The sequence below is a fragment of the Hemiscyllium ocellatum genome, chromosome 1 (genome assembly GCF_020745735.1).
Source record: "Hemiscyllium ocellatum isolate sHemOce1 chromosome 1, sHemOce1.pat.X.cur, whole genome shotgun sequence".
NCBI lineage: Eukaryota > Metazoa > Chordata > Chondrichthyes > Orectolobiformes > Hemiscylliidae > Hemiscyllium > Hemiscyllium ocellatum.
The window spans coordinates 102,984,185-103,003,900 of NC_083401.1; the positions used below are offsets into that span (position 1 = coordinate 102,984,185).

The 19,716-nt window shown below is 36.0% G+C and overlaps 1 protein-coding gene across 4 annotated transcripts in view; it reads left to right on the forward strand.

Annotated features, from left to right (window-relative positions):
* The window catches only part of atp8a1 (ATPase phospholipid transporting 8A1), a 345,629-nt gene extending 327,622 nt beyond the window's left edge, over positions 1–18,007 (forward strand). For all 4 annotated transcript variants that reach the window (XM_060824479.1, XM_060824487.1, XM_060824506.1 and 1 more), the window contains 4 exons: positions 7,524–7,612; positions 8,267–8,359; positions 14,190–14,281; positions 14,827–18,007. In XM_060824479.1, the coding sequence (XP_060680462.1) occupies positions 7,524–7,612; positions 8,267–8,359; positions 14,190–14,281; positions 14,827–14,924 (372 nt within the window). In that variant the 3' untranslated portion in view covers positions 14,925–18,007. The remainder of the gene's footprint in view (positions 1–7,523; positions 7,613–8,266; positions 8,360–14,189; positions 14,282–14,826) is intronic.
* The last annotated feature ends 1,709 nt before the right edge of the window (positions 18,008–19,716 follow it).

Here is a 19,716-nt window from a genome sequence, read left to right on the forward strand (position 1 = left end):
CAAACTGGAAGAGCAGAATCTCATTTTCTGCGTGGGATCTTGCAGCCTTCAGGAAGTCATATAGAGTTCCATAATTTTAGGACCTAAGTATCATCTTCCTTGTCCTTTCCCCAGCCCTCTCATCACATGGGCTGCTACCACAACCAACCCATGGTCAGCTACTAATGGTCCCCATTAGCAGCAATTTATTCTCCTATACTAACCATTACCTATTCCTTTGTCTGCCCGACTGCTATTCTCTTTTTCTCTGGGCCCCTCTCCCCATCTTCAGCATGTACACCATTTCCTAGCTACAGTCAGTTCTGAAGAAGTCGTCACTGGATCTGAAACATTTAACTCTGCTTTCTCTCCACAGATGCTGCCACAAGTTACTTCAGCGATTTCTGTTTTTGTCTCAAAAGATTACTTTACAGTTACAGCAAGTAATCAAGAAAGCAAATAGCATGTAATTTTTATTACGAGGGGAATTCAAAGAAACACTATGAAGGTTATGCGTCAGTTATACAGATCACTGATGAGATGACATCTGGAGTACTGTGGAAAGTACTGTTCACCATACACCATGCAGTTCAAACAAGATTTACTAAACTAGTACCTAGAATGAGCAAATTGTCTTGTGAGGAAAGGTTAGGCAGAGAAGCATTTATTGTCTGAAGTTTAGAAGACTCAGAAGTAAATTAATTGGAGCATAAGATCATAAGCGGACTTGATTGGGTAGCTGTGGAAAGGATGTTTCTTGTGGGAGAATCTAGAACTAGGGGTCATAGTGTAAAAATAAGGATCCACTCATTTAAGACAGAGATGAGGGGAAAAGGGAAATTTTTGAGGGTTGTGCATTGTTGGACCTCCCTAACCCAAGGCAATGGATGCAAAAGCTTTAAATATTTTTAAGCAAGCAGTAGATATATTCTTGGTCACAATGGAATGAAAGATTATTGGGGGTATGTAAGAATGTAGAGTTGAAGTTAAAGTCAAATCAGCCATGATCTTATCGAATGGCAAAGCAAGCTCATTTACACTTGTTCCTTGTTTTTAATCTCCATGTAACAGAGTAGAAAGGACAAACTTTGTATAATGTTTTTATCCTTTGATCATCAAATTGTTTCTACATTCAATGATTGTTTTTGGTCCAAGGATAGTCACTGTTGGAATGGGAATAAAAGTGATGTTTCAGTCAAGAGGGAGCAAAGTTATTTTTGGTATTGGAGATAGTCAAGTTTGAGGGGAGGGTTTCCCCAGCATTGATTTTGATTGTGTTATTAATTTGACGTGTTATAAATTTTTGGAAACTTGTAATGGTATGTGTGAGAAAACATTATTACCACTGCTTGATCTTTGGAAGTTATTTTAAGCCATCTGATTTTTCCTGTTTTTAAACAAAAAATAGGCATATTTTGGGTGAATGACATTTTAGTTTGAATTGCTCATTTAAAAAAGATCAAAACAGTCTATTCTGTGCCTTCAACTCTGTAACAGATGGAAAACTTTTAGTGAAATGGCAGATGCGATCGGGACATTTAAGGGGCTTTCAAATAAGCATGTGAATACGCAAGGAATGGAGGAATATGGACCAAGGGCCAGCAGAAAGGATTAGTTTAATTTGGAGTCATGTTTGGCACGACATTGAGCTAAAGAGCCCATTCTGTGCTGTGTTCTTCTATGTTCTATAAACAGAATGTTGTGCTTTCTAAGAATATGAAAATGTGAAATTGATATTGTTTCATTTTAAATTTAACTCTTTAAACAAAGTTGTCTGAAATATTGTTTCAATGTGTTGTTCAAATATTGTTTGAAACAGTATATAGATTTTCATTTTTAAAGGCAGTTTAATTATTAGATGTCATGTCTTATGAAGTCAAGTCATCCTTTCCTGCATAACACAGATAGTGAATAAGTAAAACAATAGATAGTTAAGCCTACATATGGATGGTTTCAGGAATGGTACAAATAGGGGATAAAAAGAGAACTGTTTATTAAATGCTTCTAAAATAAACTATTTTAAGTTTAAATACTGCACCAATCTGAAGTGATGTGTTAAGCTTCAAGACTTGTTGCAATTATAGATGCACCATCATAAATGTAAATTTAAATTCATGAATGAGAGATCTGGAGGTATACTCAGGGCAAACACTTTAAGCCCTAAGTGGTAGTTGCTGTTCACTGGGCATTGTACCAATCCTACCAGTTGACAACTGGGGTATCAATTTTTATTTGGTCAATTGTGCCAAAGTGAGACAATACCCTGAGCCTCCAAACTACTCTCATCAAAATAATTACATATATCTACATAAGACTAAAACTATTTTCAGAAAACATTTAGATTTATGGGAGGGAAGGGAGAGGAAAGGGAGGAAATCTAGTCAATCAGTGGCTGTTAAAGAGGCCCTTTTAAAAACAAGCCCATCACTCATCCATGAACCGCAATGATTTAAATCTTCCCATCATGTCTTAAACGTGCAATGAAAGAGCCTGTAAGGTTTATTACAGCTTGTTCTTGTGCCACAATAATAGTATATGAAAGTACTTATAATCCTATCCTTGTGGATTTGTTCACCCAAATGTGAAAAAATAAATAATTACAATTTTCACTCAAGACTTTTCACCCTGCTCAAATATCTTTCTAGACACATCTGTCAAACATGTTTTGGTGCTTGTCTGGAACAGAGATACACTTGGGTATACTCCACAGCTGAGATCTGAAAATTTACAGGCACTGTCAAGTTGAGCATATAATGATTAATTTGGTGACAATATCAGTTGGGAGGATACCAGCTGTTTTAATGTGAACAGAGGAATCTCAAGATTTTGAGAAAGAAAATGTGCAGATCTATAATCATCAATGTTAATTTTAAACCATTAAGATTAACAAATTGCAAGTCATTTGGTGATGGTGTAAATACGGAAGTGTAGCTAAAATTGATCATGAACATATTGCCTTTCTTTTTAATCTATCTTTAACAAGTAATTGCAAAAAAAAAGTGAAAGACACTTCTTGTAGAAGTAGAATGGTGCTTCGTTGTGAGCTATTAAAATGATGCATTTACCTTGATTGCTGTCTGTAATCTAACTCTCCTCATGGTGCATCTTACATGATGGAAAAAGGTTTGTTTTGACTGCAGTTTTAACAGGCAGCTGAAGCATGTCACATCATTTGAAAGATGAAGGCTATTTTTATTGCATGGCACTTGATGACAGATATTGTCAGCCAGTCAAAAGAGAGAATAAATAAATATATATTTCATTCTTCAAACTTGTTGATTGCTATTGCACAAAACTATTCTGTAATAGGGTGGCAGATATGTAATTCACATATTATAGTAAAAACAAACCGGCAACCTAAAATAAAAGTGGAATTTGCTGAAAATACTCACTATATACATTGATAAAAAGCAAAAATATGTTAATGTTTCAAATGCCGACCCTGTATCACAAATTAAAAGTTGAAGATATTTAGCCTCTTTTGGGGATACAACAAATGGGCAGGGAAACAACAAATATAAGAGTCAAATAGAATGACATATTACAGAGGAACTGCAAATGGGTTTAACATAGAACAAATCCCTCAAGCACTCTCGGCCATTCAATTCCCAACAAAAACCTATCATCCTTGTGTCAAATTTTAATTGGCCTAGGACTTATAACCTTTTAGGGAAGGGAGTTCTGGATTCCAGCTGCTTTTTATATGAAGACATGCTTCCTGATTGCTCCCCGAATGTGAAATTCAATTTTTAAGACTGTGCCTCCTTGTTCACAACCCTTCCAGAAAAGGAAGTGTTTCTCTAATTCTATTCTATTATATCTCTTCATTGAGTTAGCCACCAACATTTTCTTGTGTCTGCATCCATTTGTATCGCACGAGTGCCTGGCAATAACCACCTCGAATAAAAGAGAATCTAGCCATTATGTCCCCTTCCCATTCAATTAAATTACAACCACTCTATTTCCCACTATCAACATTCTGGAGTTTACCATTCAGCAGAAATTGAACTGGACAGCTATTTAAATATTGTGACTACAATAGCAAGTTAGACTTTAGGAATTCTGCTGCAAGTAAGTCATCTCCAGACTCCCTAAATTCAGATACATGTCAGGAGTGTGATGGAATGAATGCAGCTCCAGCAACATTCCAGAAGCGTGATACCATCCAGAACAAAGCTTGATGACTACCCCATCCACCAACTTTAACATTCATGCTCTCCACCATCTTGAAGATGTACTGTAGCAGTTCACCAGGGCTTCTTTGACAGCACCAACTAACTAGAATGACAAGACTAGTGGAAAAGTAGGAACACAACCTACTAGAAAATCTGGTAAATTAATCTGGTGAAAAACTAGATTAAATAAACTAGTATTTAATGATTTGTATATATGGACACTTAAATAAGTTTCTTCTCCCCCCACTAAGAAAACCAAATTGGAATATTTTCTCGGATCTGAATTGGATGGCCTCCTATTTTCCTACATTGAATTCCACATATCAAAATTTAGTCACTCGGTCTTTATCCTTTGAAAATTTTCCTGTCATCTCTCAACTTACTGTGCCCTCTTAGCTTTATGTTAGCTATGGATATAGATATACAACTCTTCATTACTTCATCTAATTGATTAATGTATCTGGTGAAATATGCCGCCCCGGCGTAGATCCTAGAGAATATCACTTCCTGTCGTTCTTATCTCCAATGTATTACCAACCCATGTTACAAGATCATTCAGCTCCATGTGTTTTCACTATTGCCAATAATCTCCTATATGGAATTTTATCAGATATCTTATTGAAGTTCACACAGAGAACAGCGGTATTCCCCGATCCACCATATTAGTGGTCACCTCAAATTTTAACTAAATTCATGAGATATGCCTATCATTCCAAATTTAAACGACTTTTTCATCAGTCTGTTTTGCTTTTGATGGTAAATTCAAATAATCTTCTCACAGTAAGGATAGAATTTTCCCAGGCAATGGTGCATCAGTTTGAAAAGTATGGCAAGATCAGGAAAATAAGATTCTCAAGGTCAAGAAAAAAGTAATGTTTTATGATGTTTGGGAAGGTAAAAATGGTAATGAAATTCTTATCCTTGGAACAACTGTAGAAAGAAGCAATTGTACAATAATTGGACTGATATGAGAGATTGTGGCATTGAAGTCAGAAGCCAATGAGGGATTGGAACAAGAATGAACCACATGTCCTACAGAAGCACGGGTGTAGCAAAGATAGTTGCAGATCCCAATAGTGATGCCTTTGTTCAGGGACAGTGATTGGAGTTGAGGTAAATTGTCGAGGACAAGAATCCATTTAGACATCAGAGGAGAGTGACAGCTGGCTGATAGAATATTGAAAGATGATCTGAAGGATCCAGTACTTGAGATGTAAAGGAAAGGGCTATCCTATTAAAGAGACAACTGAGACAATAATGCTTTGAATTGTCAAAACTGTGCATAATATGAAAAAATAACCAATTATTTATGTAGAAGGGAGAAAAAGGAAGACAGGCAAAAGTACCTGAATTGATTTTACATTCTTACTTGTTTTCAGGCTGTTCCAAAGTGCTAGACAGCTTACTTGAAAAATGATTTGGAAATTATTTGAAAAATTTAATCACAAATGCTTATTAAAAGGTGATGTCTATTTGCTTACAAAATACCCCAGCAGCAAGTGAGATGAATAGCCTGTTAGTCTGTTTTTGCAATTTTGCAGTATAGTTGAGGAACATATATTGGGTGGGTTAATGGCAGACTTTCCTTTATTTCAAAGAAAAAGTGATGCAGTAACTTGTGCATCCACCTGAACAAGAAGGCGAATTCTATTTAATGTCTCATCCAAAATATGATATCTCTTACTTATCAGCACCCCTCCACTACCCTGAAGTATTAGCCTAGATTATGTTTGCAAATCATTGGAAAGGGTTTTAACTCAACCTCATGAATCACAAGCTGAGACATGTTCATGTGATGAGAACAAGTGCATAATAAGGCTTTGTTCGAAAGTCTCACTTCTGAAATTTTCAGAGGAAATATAAAAATAAGAGAAGTTGAGGATGGATACATGAGAAAGCAGGAGGGGAGAACTCCAAAAGAAAAAGTTAAAGTATTGGTAGTAATTGAAACGTCTCAAAATAGCTCTTATCAAAGTCATAAATGACATCCTCCATGACTTTGATAAAATAAACTATTCTTCCTTGTCCTCCTTGACTTGTCTGTAATCTTTGATATGGTTGACCACATTACCCTCCAAAACATTTCCATCATTGTCCAGCTGAGTGTAATGCTTAGTTTCTCATCAGATTAATTTGAGGCACAATGATTTTATATAAGAACATAGAAAAAGGACCAGGAGAAGACATTTAGCCTTTCTCGACTGTTGTACCCATGTTCGCTATGGTCATGGCTGATTTCTCTCCTGCATTGTTGCTACATCAGCTAATTCACTTAGCATCCAAACTCTATCTTAATATACTCAACTGAGCATTCTCAGCTTGTGTTGTGGGCGGCCCGGTGGCACAGTGGTTAGCACTGCTGCCTCACAGCGCCTGAGACCCGGGTTCATTTCCCGACTCAGGCGACTGACTGTGTGGAGTTTGCACATTCTCCTCGTGTCTGCGTGGGTTTCCTCCGGGTGCTCCGGTTTCCTCCCACAGTCCAAAGATGTGCGGGTCAGGTGAATTGGCCATGCTAAATTGCCCGTAGTGTTAGGTAAGGGGTAAGTGTGGGGGTATGGGTGGGTTGCACTTTGGCGGGTCGGTGTGGACTTGTTGGGCCGAAGGGCCTGTTTCCACACTGTAAGTAATCTAATCTAAAACTGTCTAAGGTCAGGAATTTGAGAGGCGTGTGACCCTTTGAGTGAAGAAATGTATCCTCTTATCAATTGTAAATGGCCAATTCCTTGTTTACTACAAAATCGGGGCATTAAATCTTTCTAGCATCTACCCCTCAAGCCCTCCTTGATGTTTATGTTTCAAGACAATTACCTTTCATTCTTCCAACTGCTAGAGAATATAGGCCTATCCTGCACAAACTTTCTTCATAGGACAATCCCATCTCCTAGAAATCAGTCTCGAGAAACTTTGATAGGCTGTCTTCTATGCACATATATCTTTCAAGTAACAAAGTAGCAAGTCTGGCAGCATTTGCGGAGAGAGAAACAGTTAATATTTCAAGTCCTGTATGATGTTATTGAGTTCAGAATTCTGCAACCAAACATGCTGAATTACTCCAACATTTTCTGCATTTATTTCAGATTTCTAATATTTTCTGTATTTTGTTTTAATACTCTTCAAGATATTGTTTCACTTTTTTGTGTTGTTCCAAATCATCAAAATTTCTGTCACTATGCTCAAAATGCAAGCAGAACAATAAAATGTATTTGATAAATTATTGTAATTGGTAAATCATTTGAGGGTAATCTCCCTCCTACCTGTGACTCATGACAACGAACCATTAGTACAACATTGTGAATAATTTTTGGTATTGAAAATGTATTTGCTACTGCTTAAAATGTAAAATTTGTGTTTTATTCACTTCCGTAGGCAGTAATGTTGTTCAGCTCTGGTGTGTTTTGGATGGGCCTATTCTTCATCCCAATTACTTCTCTTCTCTGGGATGTGACTTACAAAGTGTATGTATGACAAAAATAAATGTAAAACTCTTTTTGAAACTCTTGGTTCTAAAACAAAAGTTATTCATTTTTCTTAAAGTAAGTGAAGTACCAAGCTGAAATATTGTGACAGTTCGAAGTTACGATAGTGGTATCAAATATTTGAATTATTTGATAGAATTTCAGTTCAGAGTGATTATTTTAAATGGCATGACTTCATTTCAGGAAGTTGTGAACCAAGGCAACTTTTGATGCTTTAGTAGGCTTTTGCAAAAAGAAACCATGAATTGAAGTACTAGGGAGAAAATGATGAAACTGAGATGGTACAAGCCTCCTGTTCTAATTGCACCTTATCTGTAATGGAATTTATAATCTGATGCTCAGTGTGCAAGCTTTTGGCTTGATCCCTTCTTACTTTTAAAGAATATTCAAACAGTGAAGCTGTTCTTTTAAATAAGTCAATGTTTCATTTTGCACTCTTTTTTGATTTAATTTCTATTTTGTGTAACTTTTTTGGCAGCTCTTCTATGCCTTAGTGCATAATTGTAAATGGTTTTCTGCAAAATCTGTGAAATACTATTCAAGGAAATTTGTTTTTCCAAATTTGAACGTTTACTTCCACTAGAGAATTCTAACGTATCTGTCATTAAGAATCAATTTAATGGTCATTTTCAGCATTAAAAGAACTTTATGTAAAACTCTGGTCGAAGAGGTTCAAGAATTGGAAGCCCAGTTCCAGGATCCAGGTGCAGCTGTGTACGGCAAAAGGTATAACTTGCATACTATACTTGATTTTTTTTTCCAAGGTACCAAGGTTTCTAAGGATACTATAAGGATAATATCCTTGGTTGTAAAAAAAAAATAAAGAATTAAGAGCAACCTCTATGATGGTAAATTTCTGAACGGCAACCTACAGAAGCTGAACTTCAATTTCAGTGATATCCCATGATCAGTGACCAGTTGTGTCAGTATGTATACTGACAAAATAGCAGTTAAACAGCATACACATTAAGAGTAATAATGGAAAGCCTGACAATAGCATCTTGCTTTCTTCTGAGTAGCACAATTGGAAAAAATAAACAAATAATTCTTAATGTGTAGATCAGAGCATCGTCACTTTGACTTGGAAGAAAAAACACTGGAGATCTGAATCAAAAGTTGGAAATGCTGAAGTCCCCAATATATTAATGCACATCTATTAAAAACAAGTGAACTGAATGGAGAATACTCAATGCAATTTGGAAGTCAAAAGCAAAATGACCTGAGATTTTCTCTTATTTCTGCTGAGGTACATTGATAACCTGAGTAAAACAGATTAGTCCTATATGATCTCAGAATTTTGAATATACGTGAATTGCTCACATTACTACAATATGGGTAAAGTTGTCTCAATTTTTCATCTCAAAATCACAAAACCCACAAGGTCCACCACTAAGAAGAACAAAGGCAGCAGGTGCATGAGTACACAACCTCCTGTAAATCTTATCAAAGTCACAGGTAATCCTGACTTAGAATTGTAACACCAGCCCTTCACTGTTGCTGCTTTTAAATTGTGGAACACCCTTCCCAACAGCAAGAACACTCATCATCTCCAAAGCAATTAGCCATGGTCAATAAATCTAGCCCTGTCAAAAAGCCCACATTTCATGAACAAATAAAATAAAATTCACATATGTGAATAATCCTGCCTGTGAGATAATCACTCAAGCCACACCCAACCCCACCTTCACCAATTATCAAATATCAATATTCTTGCTTCGGTTTCTTCAGTACTGTGTTGTCTCAACATTGTTAATGGATTTTCTAGGGTGATAGGATAAAAAGCAGTAATCTCCATTCTTTAATTGCAATTTTTGAATATCTTTAAATTTAATATCACAAATTTTGTTTAATTAAATTTTACAGCAGGAGTCATGTTAAATATCTGAACCTGTCACTTACTTGTCAAGCCTGACATATGTGAATTTTATTTTATTTGTTCATGAAATATGGGCTTTGTGACAGGCCTAGATTTATTGACCATGGCTAATTGCTTTGGAGATGATGGTGATGAACAGTGCCCTTGCTGTTAGGAAGGGAGTTCCACAATTTAAAAGCAGCAACAGTGAAGGGCTGGTGTTACAATTCTAAGTCAGGATTACCTGTGACTTCGATAAGCACTTGTAGGCGGTTGTGTACCCATGCATCTGCTGCCTTTGATCTTCTTGGTGGTGGAACTTGTGGGTTTTCTGATCGTTGGAAGAGTCCAGATTTAAATTTTAAAATTCAAAAAAAAATATTCAATATGGTTTCAGCATTTTGTTGGAAGCAATTGTTTAGGTTAAATTATAGCCATCTAAAATGTGGGCTTATTCTAATGAAATTAAGAAGAAACTTGTGTTGCTTGACATCAACAACATGAAGGCAGTCATGTCATTGACTAATGAATGTAATTCAGAAAATTCAAGGCTGGTGGGCTGAGAAATGAGTGGAATCCTGTGACTGTTGTAAAAAGGAAATAATGAGAGTAGATCGTACAAAAAATGAGATGCATCGACTAGTATCCGGTCAGCCTGGGAAAAAGCAAAGGTAGTTCAGAGGCTGTGGTGTGGGCAATGATCCATGACTCTTAGGATCACTAGAATGAGGTGCAAAAACTACAAGGGTTGGCGACCTTATAAGAAAGTGGGAACAAGTGTATTTCAGATGGATAGTTATGAATCAGTGGGATCATAATAACTGACAGTGGGAAGTCAATATTAGAGCTGAAGAGGAGGAGAAGGGAAGATGAAACTCTCAGTTGGTGTTTGAAACCATGGCTGATAGGTTGGAACAGTAGTCAATGAAAATCCCAGGAGTAAGAGAACGAGAAGCAGTAGCACCACTGTCACCGCTGTAGGAGAAGGCAAGGACAGAAGGACACCTTGAAACAATGTGTAACATTGAAATGAAACAAATTTCAAGTATTCTTCAAAAGATTAGGTGTTACCAGAACCCATGTGTTCCCATAGCAATATCTTTGTTCAAGATCACATGAGTAGAGTTGAGAATAGTTGCTCAAGGTGAGAACATGTGGAGTTGCCAGTGTTGGACTGAGGTGGACAAAGTTAAAAATCTCAAAACACCAGTTTACAGTCCAACAGGTTTATTTTGAAGTACAAGGTTTCAGAGTGCTGCTCCTTCATCAGATAGCTAGTGGGATAGGGTAATATAACAGAATTTATTGTAAAAGTCTGTGTCCTATGATCCTGTCCCATTAGCTACCTGTTGAAGGAACAGTGCTCCAAAAGCTAGTGCTTCCAAATAAACCTGGTGTTATGTGATTTTTAACTTAAAGATGAGAACAGGCAGACAGGACTGATGGTGAATTGGGAACTTGGATTATTCTTCAACAGCGATCAGAAAGTTGGGAGAACTACAATACACCTAGTTGTAAGAAAGGTAAGTAATTAACTCTTTCAGATCCTACATCTATTTAATTAAACAAGCTTCCTCCGATTTCCTTCCCACCCTGAATTTTGAAAAAAATTATTTGTTGGAAACCTAAAAGTCAAATAGCCAAATTTTGAATTAATATCTCCTTCAATAGTTCTGATCATCATACATTTGTCATTTTGATTCTAATTTGGAAATATTCTATTTACCTACAATTGTCCAAACCTTCATGATTCATCAATAGCATGCAGTATGTCCACGGAATTTTAGTTTGGGAAATTCAGTTAAAGTTTATTTAACACAAAAAGTCGAGTTATTACACTTACATTGCACTTGACATTTTACATTTTGAAATAACTAAAAATAATGGAGCACAGACAGGGAGTAATCAAACTGATCTTTAAAATATCGGTTGAATGGTTTCCTCCTGCGTTGCATTACTTTATACTTAAATACGTATTTAAAACAGTGCAAGAGTTTCTACACCAGGTTAGGTCAACACAATAAAATTTAATCTAAAGCACACGATTGTAAGACTAAACCCCATGCGGTTATTTTCTACCTCAGCGACTAGACATGAGATTAAGATGTCATTGAAATGACATTTATACCATTAATGCTATAAATAGCAGAAATAGCTATCTAAATATTATGGATTTAAAACGCATTTACTTTGATGCGAATTCAAACATGCTACTTAAAATTAATCAGATAAATTTTACATTATTGAATAGTTTGATTTGATTTATAAGCAGAGTAAACTGATAAGTTTAGGCCACAGAGAAATTATAATAGATTTGTCTAAAAAAAAATTAGTGATTTGATCCTCCTCAAATTTTTCACCTCCAGGGATCCTAGCCCTTTCAGGCTAACTATCTTCAAACTTAAAAATCACACAGCACCAGGTTATAGTCCAACAGATTTATTTGGAAGCACTAGCTTTCGAAGCGCTGCTGCTTCTTCAGATGATTGTGGAGCAGGATCATAAGACACAGAATTTATACAAAAGATTACAGTGTCATGAAGCTAAAATTATATATTGAACAAATCTTGATGTTAAGTTAATGTGTAATATTTAATATTTATATATTAAAGAACTGAAACCAGCAAGCCCATTCTAAAAGATGAAGGACTTAACAATCGAGGTTTGTTCAATATATCATTTCAGCCTCCTGACACTGTGAGCTTTTGCTACAAATTCTGTGTCCTATGGTCCTGCTTCACAATCACCGGATGAAGAAGCAACACTCTGAAAGCTAGTGCTTCCAAATAAATCTGTTGGACTATAACCTGGTGTTGTGAGATCTTTAAACTACTCAGCTCTCGCACCTTAATGTTGGAACGAGCACTAGTGTCACTAACTCTAAATAATTTGAATTGCCAGATATAGCTTTTATTATACACAATCTTGAAGTCATTGCATTTTTACATTTTTCATTGGAACTTGATGTTATTAGTGCACTAAGCCTGAATCCTGTGTGCCAAGCATACAGCCCACCTGCTGAAATCAATTCCCAGGGAACATAAGAGGCAACCCAGCATAACTCTTTCCTTAGATATCCCCCATCTGCGTATTGACATCCTTTCATTCCACTATCCTTAAGCAATGTCACTGAAACAAATTCTTGCAAATAAACTTTCCACCGATATAGTGCCTCATCATATCTTCACAGCATACTTTATAGCAAATTGATTGAATGCATTTCAAATATAATGTTTCTATGCAGGACATTGCATCTTCAATTTAAAATTTGTTGCCTTTTCTTCGTCACCATTCCTTGAGAACAGAAGGTTTAAAATTAGGGTTAAATGCTAAACAAAGTAATGCTCATTCCAGCATATCTAAATGTCCTGTAAATGTAACTTTCATCTTTCATAAGGCCATGTTGACTCTGCATGAATGTTTTATGATTCTTAAAGTGTCTTGCTGGAATTCATTATTAAGGAAATGGTATTATCTTCGTGATAGATATTGGCCAACTGGCTTGTTGTTTCCTGCTTTCCCTAGATTCTAGGGAATTTTTAAAGATTACATTCCATGGATTCACTATTTCTGTAATCAATTCTTTTTAAGATTCTGTATTATAGATCATCAGAACAAGGAACTAATCAACCGTAGTCGCATTTATTCTTCAATTCTTTTTCACTGGTGATGAGTAATTGTTTCATGTTCCTCCCTACCTCTTGCCCTTAGTGCTTATAGAATTTTTGGGCTGGGTATTGAAGCAGGCTTCCTATTGTGTGAAACCAAGAGTTTGCAGAAAACACATCCTCACTGGTCATGATAGCCGATAACCATATAGCAATTCAATAGCATGAAATGGCTGGAGGGCTGATCAAGGGTGAAACCTACACCTAATCAGATTGGCCAACAGCTCTCTACTCCCAGAAGTTGCAGTATCTAGAACTGCACCACATGCAGTCCCCAGTTTCTAAGTCCAGGAATCAAGGACCAGCAGAGGGTTTTGGATCAGAAGTGTGAATTGAGACCCAGGGTAGGTGGTGTCTTAATGGAGAGACCAAGAAGAAAGGCTACTGTAGGTCTTGGTAATCTGGTATAAAATTGCAACAAGTCAAGGATAGGTGGGAGGACCTCATAGGATTTTACAGACCTGTCAGTGAAGGACCTCAAAATTCTAGGGTTATCTGTACTCTGCAATGGTTGAGAACAGCAAATTTCCTCCACATCAGTGAATGATTTAATTAGGTGAGTTAGAAGAATTGTCCATTCTATTGTTTTCAAGTGTGATGTGGCTACAAATTTTGTTTTTTTATAAATGGCAATTTGTTTTATTCAAATTTTAGCTTGAATGTTCAAACTTTGAGTATCTTTTCACTGTCAGCAAATTCTGGATGGTTCAATGTAACTTGGTATTTTGTTTAAATGCAGAAGTTATTTTTCATATTATATTTAATAATTTATATATATTTTCAGATACTACATTTATAAAGGATGCATTTTAATTGTACTGGTTGGAAAGGCTTTAGACTTTATACTGGATGAGTGGTAATGGTCGATAAAATGGTGTGAATTTGACTTGTGTGGTGAAGAACTGTCAGATCTGCATTTAAATTTCAATTTATTGTGCATTAAATATATTCTATTTTCACAACCAGCTAAAAAAAAATGGACATTTTTCCCTAAAGCATTTCAATTAATTGTAATTCTCTCTTTTCTGAAAAGCTTAAGTGAACGAGCTCAACTTTTAAAGAATGTTTTTCGGAAGAATACTTTCAATCTACATCGTTCTGATTCTTTCCAACAGAGTTCATTACGTAAGTATCTTTTTCCCCAAGTATGTTCATTTGACAAACTTTTTCCCATAGTTTAGTAATTATGATTAAATCCTTGTGTTTCCGGTTAACTCTTTAGATGATTCTGTTATGCTCCTGTTTTCACCCTGCCCTTTCACAATAACTGCTCATAGAACAAGTACTTATGTAATGCTTCGTCATATCTGATCTGGGTGTACGTGTGTGGAAACATGTCCTTGGCTAAAACACCATCTGTTTTTTTGTCTCTAAATGTTCTTAGCCAACAGTTTGGTTGGAAGCTAATGAGACTAATCACAAGTATTGATAAGGGGAAACCATTCACCATCATTGAGAAATTCATCCATTGTTCTAAAAAATAGTGTCAGCATCACAATTGTTGCACTTCTGGAAGATCCTTCTTGAACATTTAGTACCTAATTGCATTGTACTTTATTTAAAGAGTTAAATTAATTAATTTTGTCAAAATAATGACAAGTTGTTTCATGATTCATTCTTCTGTAACTTGATGAGTTTTGTGATGAGCCACTATATTCTTATTTTCATAGATGGTTATGCCTTTTCCCAAGATGAGAATGGTATTGTGTCCCAGTCTGAAGTGGTCAGGGCCTATGACACCACCAAACAAAGACCAGATGATTGGTAAACATTTAATACATGGACAGCAAACAAGTGCTTTCACTAAGAGTGTGACATTGGACTTCAAATATTACAGATCTAAGTTTTAGATATGTAGCTGTAAAGATCTGCAAAGACCCAAATAAGTTGGTCTTTGTATGTTTCATGAAGGAGAAAAGTGCTAATCACTTTTGTTGTGTATTAAACAGACATGAACACTGTGCAGATCTATGTAATCATAAACTCTCTCTTTTAGAATATCAACACCTTAAAATACACATTAACCACAAGGTTGCCAGAACTTGAAATTTGTCATTGGTATACCTGTTTTTTGACATGTTTGTTTTAAAAATACAAACATCTAGACAAGAGTAATGTTTTGATTTTCAACCCTGCTCAGTGTGAACATTGTAGAAAATTGAGCACCACTTCCTACATTTTCCTGTTTATCATAAACTGTGACTTTTACCAATTAAACCCTGTTTTTTGATAGAATACTACTGATTTGAAGTGATGCACCTATTTGTGAACAGTATCTATATAAGTCTAGCATAACAATTCTGTAATATATTTTAATGTTCAAGTCACTGAATAGGAATCTGTTTAAAATGCTAAAGTATATCTTAGTAATGCAGTATTAAACTTGATACTAATACTCCCCTTCTGGTTGCCAAATCTTCTATTTGCCAAATTTAAAACTCTGCATGAGCCTTATTCAATAGTTTTCTAATCACTTCAGTTGTTAGAATTTGACATGAGCCCAATTCTCCAGAGTATTGTCAAAGAACCGAAACAAATTTCAAGTCCCATTTGTAACTTTCCTGCTTCAGTTTTTCTGAAGTGTATTTTGCACATGCACTGGCACTGGCTTGTTCAAAATTAAGTCTCCTGCCCTCTTGGCAATTGCTTCATGATTTGTGTTTTTCACAGGCTGTGACTATGGATATGCTTTACTCATTGCCCAATATTTGACTTAATTTTCAGAATGAAACAATGTAGTGTGTTTTCTGTGAGACGCTACATTTCCTACAGTACAAGCTTATGAATTTAGTGTTTTTTTTTTAAATGATTTAACATTCAACAAACATTTCAATACAAATGTGAGGGTTCTCCTTGCCCCACTCCACCATTTTTTGCACACATTTTACCATGGGTCTAAAATATGCTGTGATTTAATAATAAAATGAAGGTTTATTTTCCTGACTACCATCTCTTAAAAGGATAGTTCAAGTTCTGTTTTGTGTGAATTTTGTTCAGGTTATTTAATTACGTGTGTAAATGTGCCAATTTGAATAACATTTTAATTCCAACCTATTTTCTGGTGAATGTGAGCTAAAATTTGTTTGTTTGCTGTATATGAAATTTCCATGATTTAGTCAGCAATACTGGTGACTTGTGCCAAACAATTTGGTTTGCATTATTACTTTTTTTAAAAAAAAACTGCCATTTTTACAAAATCAGTACAGTAATTTCCTTTCTATTACATGTTGAATTAAATTTACCTTGTATTGAGTGTATAATTCTGTGGTTGTCACAATTTATGCAGCGCTGACAACAGAAACTTGAATGTGACCTCGCTATAGAACCTTAAGTGTTTACTTCATAGAGGAACATCCTTTACAGTAGTGTGTGTTTTATGCATTAAACTGCCTTGATTGCAAAGCATAACCCAGATTTTAAAAATATTGTGTCAACATTCCATTCAATCTGATCTTTAGTGCATCCTTATTTATGCGAATGTTTGTATAACTAATGTGAACAATAGTTTAATGGTTAATTTTTATCATTGAGTATTTGCCACAGAATATCTAGATTTGGCTGAGTATTGGCTATGAAACTGAACTTCAGCAAACAACAGGACATAACACAAAAACAGTGTAATCAGCACAGTTGTAATATTCCATCCTCTCCAGTAACTTAAAGGCAAATTTTGCCTTTACATTGTATTTTCCAGAAAAAAAAGCAAACCACTGTTAGAGATTATGATTTTAAAAATCATAAAAGGAATAGCAAATAAAAATCCACAAGTGTTTGAGAACACAAACCAGTTACTATCATCCCTTGATTTGCAGCTTGCTGTGCCCATGTGCTTTCTCTATATGCAACATGTTCTGTGTTTGTCAAAATCCTTGAATGAATGTCATATCTTTAACTACGTGATTACTTTGTGGTGTCTTTTAATCAATGATAGCTGTCGTCTTCCTCCGATATGTGAGGCTGACTGTGGTGTACTTGATTGTCCTGTCTGTATTCTTGTCTAACTGCATGAGATCAAGTGTTACATGTAACATTGTTACTGCATGACTAATTTTCTGATCTTGCAGCACATCTTCTGCAAGGTTAGAGACAAATGAAGCAGATTAGTGAAAGGTAACATCATGCAGCGATTTACGATGGACAAAAAAATTGTTTCCTGACCAATCATTGTGTATGTCCTGCATTTTGGAATAAAAATCTTTAATATAAATGAATGACAGCTTTAAATTATTTTGTAAGTTTGTAATTCACACTGACATATCCGTGTCCATTTGGTTCTGTGAAAGGTTGTATCCAAATAGGCCATGTATGGAATGTGTACGTTACTTTACTAGACTTAAGATAACAGAATAAAAACAAATGTTAAGATTTTGATACTTTTAAAAGATTGAACATGACTACTTCAAAATAAGAAATCAAATTTGAAAAGAATTTGCCTTGATTGTCTTGTTCAGCGTGACAACAAAGTAAAATATTTAATGCATGTTTGCTCCATTAGTAATATGGTAACAAAATTTGCTTTCCATTGTTGCCAGTCTTGCATAGTATTTAAAATCAATCTAATTCAATGATGGAATTTGACTTGAATGTCATGTAAAGATGAACATATTCTGTACATTGGATCAGGATTTTTCTGTCGAAATTTCCAGAATGTTGATTGAATTTCCCTGTAGTATGGTTTTGCACTGCATGAATGGTGACCTTCAAAATCAATGTTCATTGTACATCTCAGGTTTGTATCTAAGTTACTGTATGGAAATGCACTGTTTTATATTTTGTTGTAAATCTTCAGTGCTTTTTTTTAGTCTGTCACTTGCCATTGACTCTTGTAAATTGCATGGTGGCAGTTGCAATCCTTCAATGTTTTGTCTTTTGGTTGTCAAAAGGATCACATAATAAAACTAAATTTACAAACCCTGACTGTTTGTTTTCATGTTTTGTTTTAGCACTTATACAGCTATTTTCACATACTGCCAGGGAAGGATGACAAAAAGCAATTTATGTTAACTGTGAGGGGGTAGGTGGCATCAGCAATTCAGTACAAAGAAATGCGAAGTAGGTAAACGAAAAAAGTAAGCAAACACTAAATGATTGTGATCACCAAAAATAGGGCAACACAAAGATCCATCTACCTTTGGATTGCAGGAAGTAGATGTTAACAATGACAAACAGACCATAAGATATAGGAGCAAGATTAAGCCCTTCGGCCCTTCCAGTCTGCTGCGCCATTTCATCATGGCTTAAATGTTTCTCAGCCCCATTCTCCTCTCTCCCTGTAACTTTTGATCCCATTACTAATCAAGAGCCTTTCTATCTCTGTCTTAAAGAGATGTACTCAATAACTTGGCCTGCACGGTTCTCTGTGACAGTGCGTTCACACATTCACCACCCTCTGGTTGAAGAAGTTATACCTCACCTCAGTTTTAAAGGACCATCCCTTCATTCTGAATGCTGCTCCCCAATCCAAGTCTCTCTGACGAGTGGAAATATTTGCTCCACATCCAATCTATCCAGGCCTGTCAGTATTCTGTAAGTTTCAGTGTGATCCCCCTCTCCCCAATATTTCTAAACTCCATCAAGTACGGACTATGTTAAAGGAGTCTTCAAACACTCATCATATGATAAGACCTTCATGTCTGGGATCATTCTTGTAAACCTCCTCCAAGACCAGCACATCCTTCCCTAGATACGGGGCCCAAAATTGCTCTCAATGTTCCAAATACAGTCTGACCAGACCCTTACATAGCTTGAGAGTTATATCCTTGCACTTGTGTTCCATCCCTTTCAACATCAATGTTAACAGCCATTTGCCTTCCCAACACCTAAATGACCCTGCACGTTAATCTTAAGGAAATCCTGAAATAGGACTCCTAAACCTGTTTGTGCTTCAGATTTTCAATGCCTTTCCCCATTTAGAAAATAATCCAAGCCTCTATTCTTCCTATAAAAATGTGTAACGTCACACTTACCCCACATTGTATTGCACTTAGCATTTCTTTGCCCACTCTCCTAACCACTCCGAATCCTTCTGCAACCTCCCCACTTCCTCAACACTCCCTGTCCCTCCATCTATTTTTATGTTATTTGCAAACTTAGCAAAAATGCCATTAGTTCCTTCATCCAGATCGTTAATGTAAAATGTGAATAGTTGTGGTTCCAACACTGACCCCTACAGAACTCCACTAGTTACTGGCTGCCATCCTGAAAAAGATCTCTTTATTCCCACTGTTTGACTTCTGCCAATCATCCAATCCTCTATCCATGCTATACCTTGCTCCTAACAGCCTGGGATATATAGATAAATAGATCAAATCCACCAGTTCTCCCTTGTCTAACTTGCTCATTACCTCCACAAAAACTTCTAACAGATATGTCAGACATGGCCTCCCCTTTGTGAAGATGTATTTACTCCAGCCTATTTTGCCATGTACTTGCAAGTATTCCCCATTTCATCCTTAATACTGGATTATAAAATCTCCTCAATGACCAAGGTCAGGCTAACCAGCCTATAGTTTCCTATCTTCTGTCTCCCTCCCTTCTTAAACAGAAGTGTCAGATCAGCC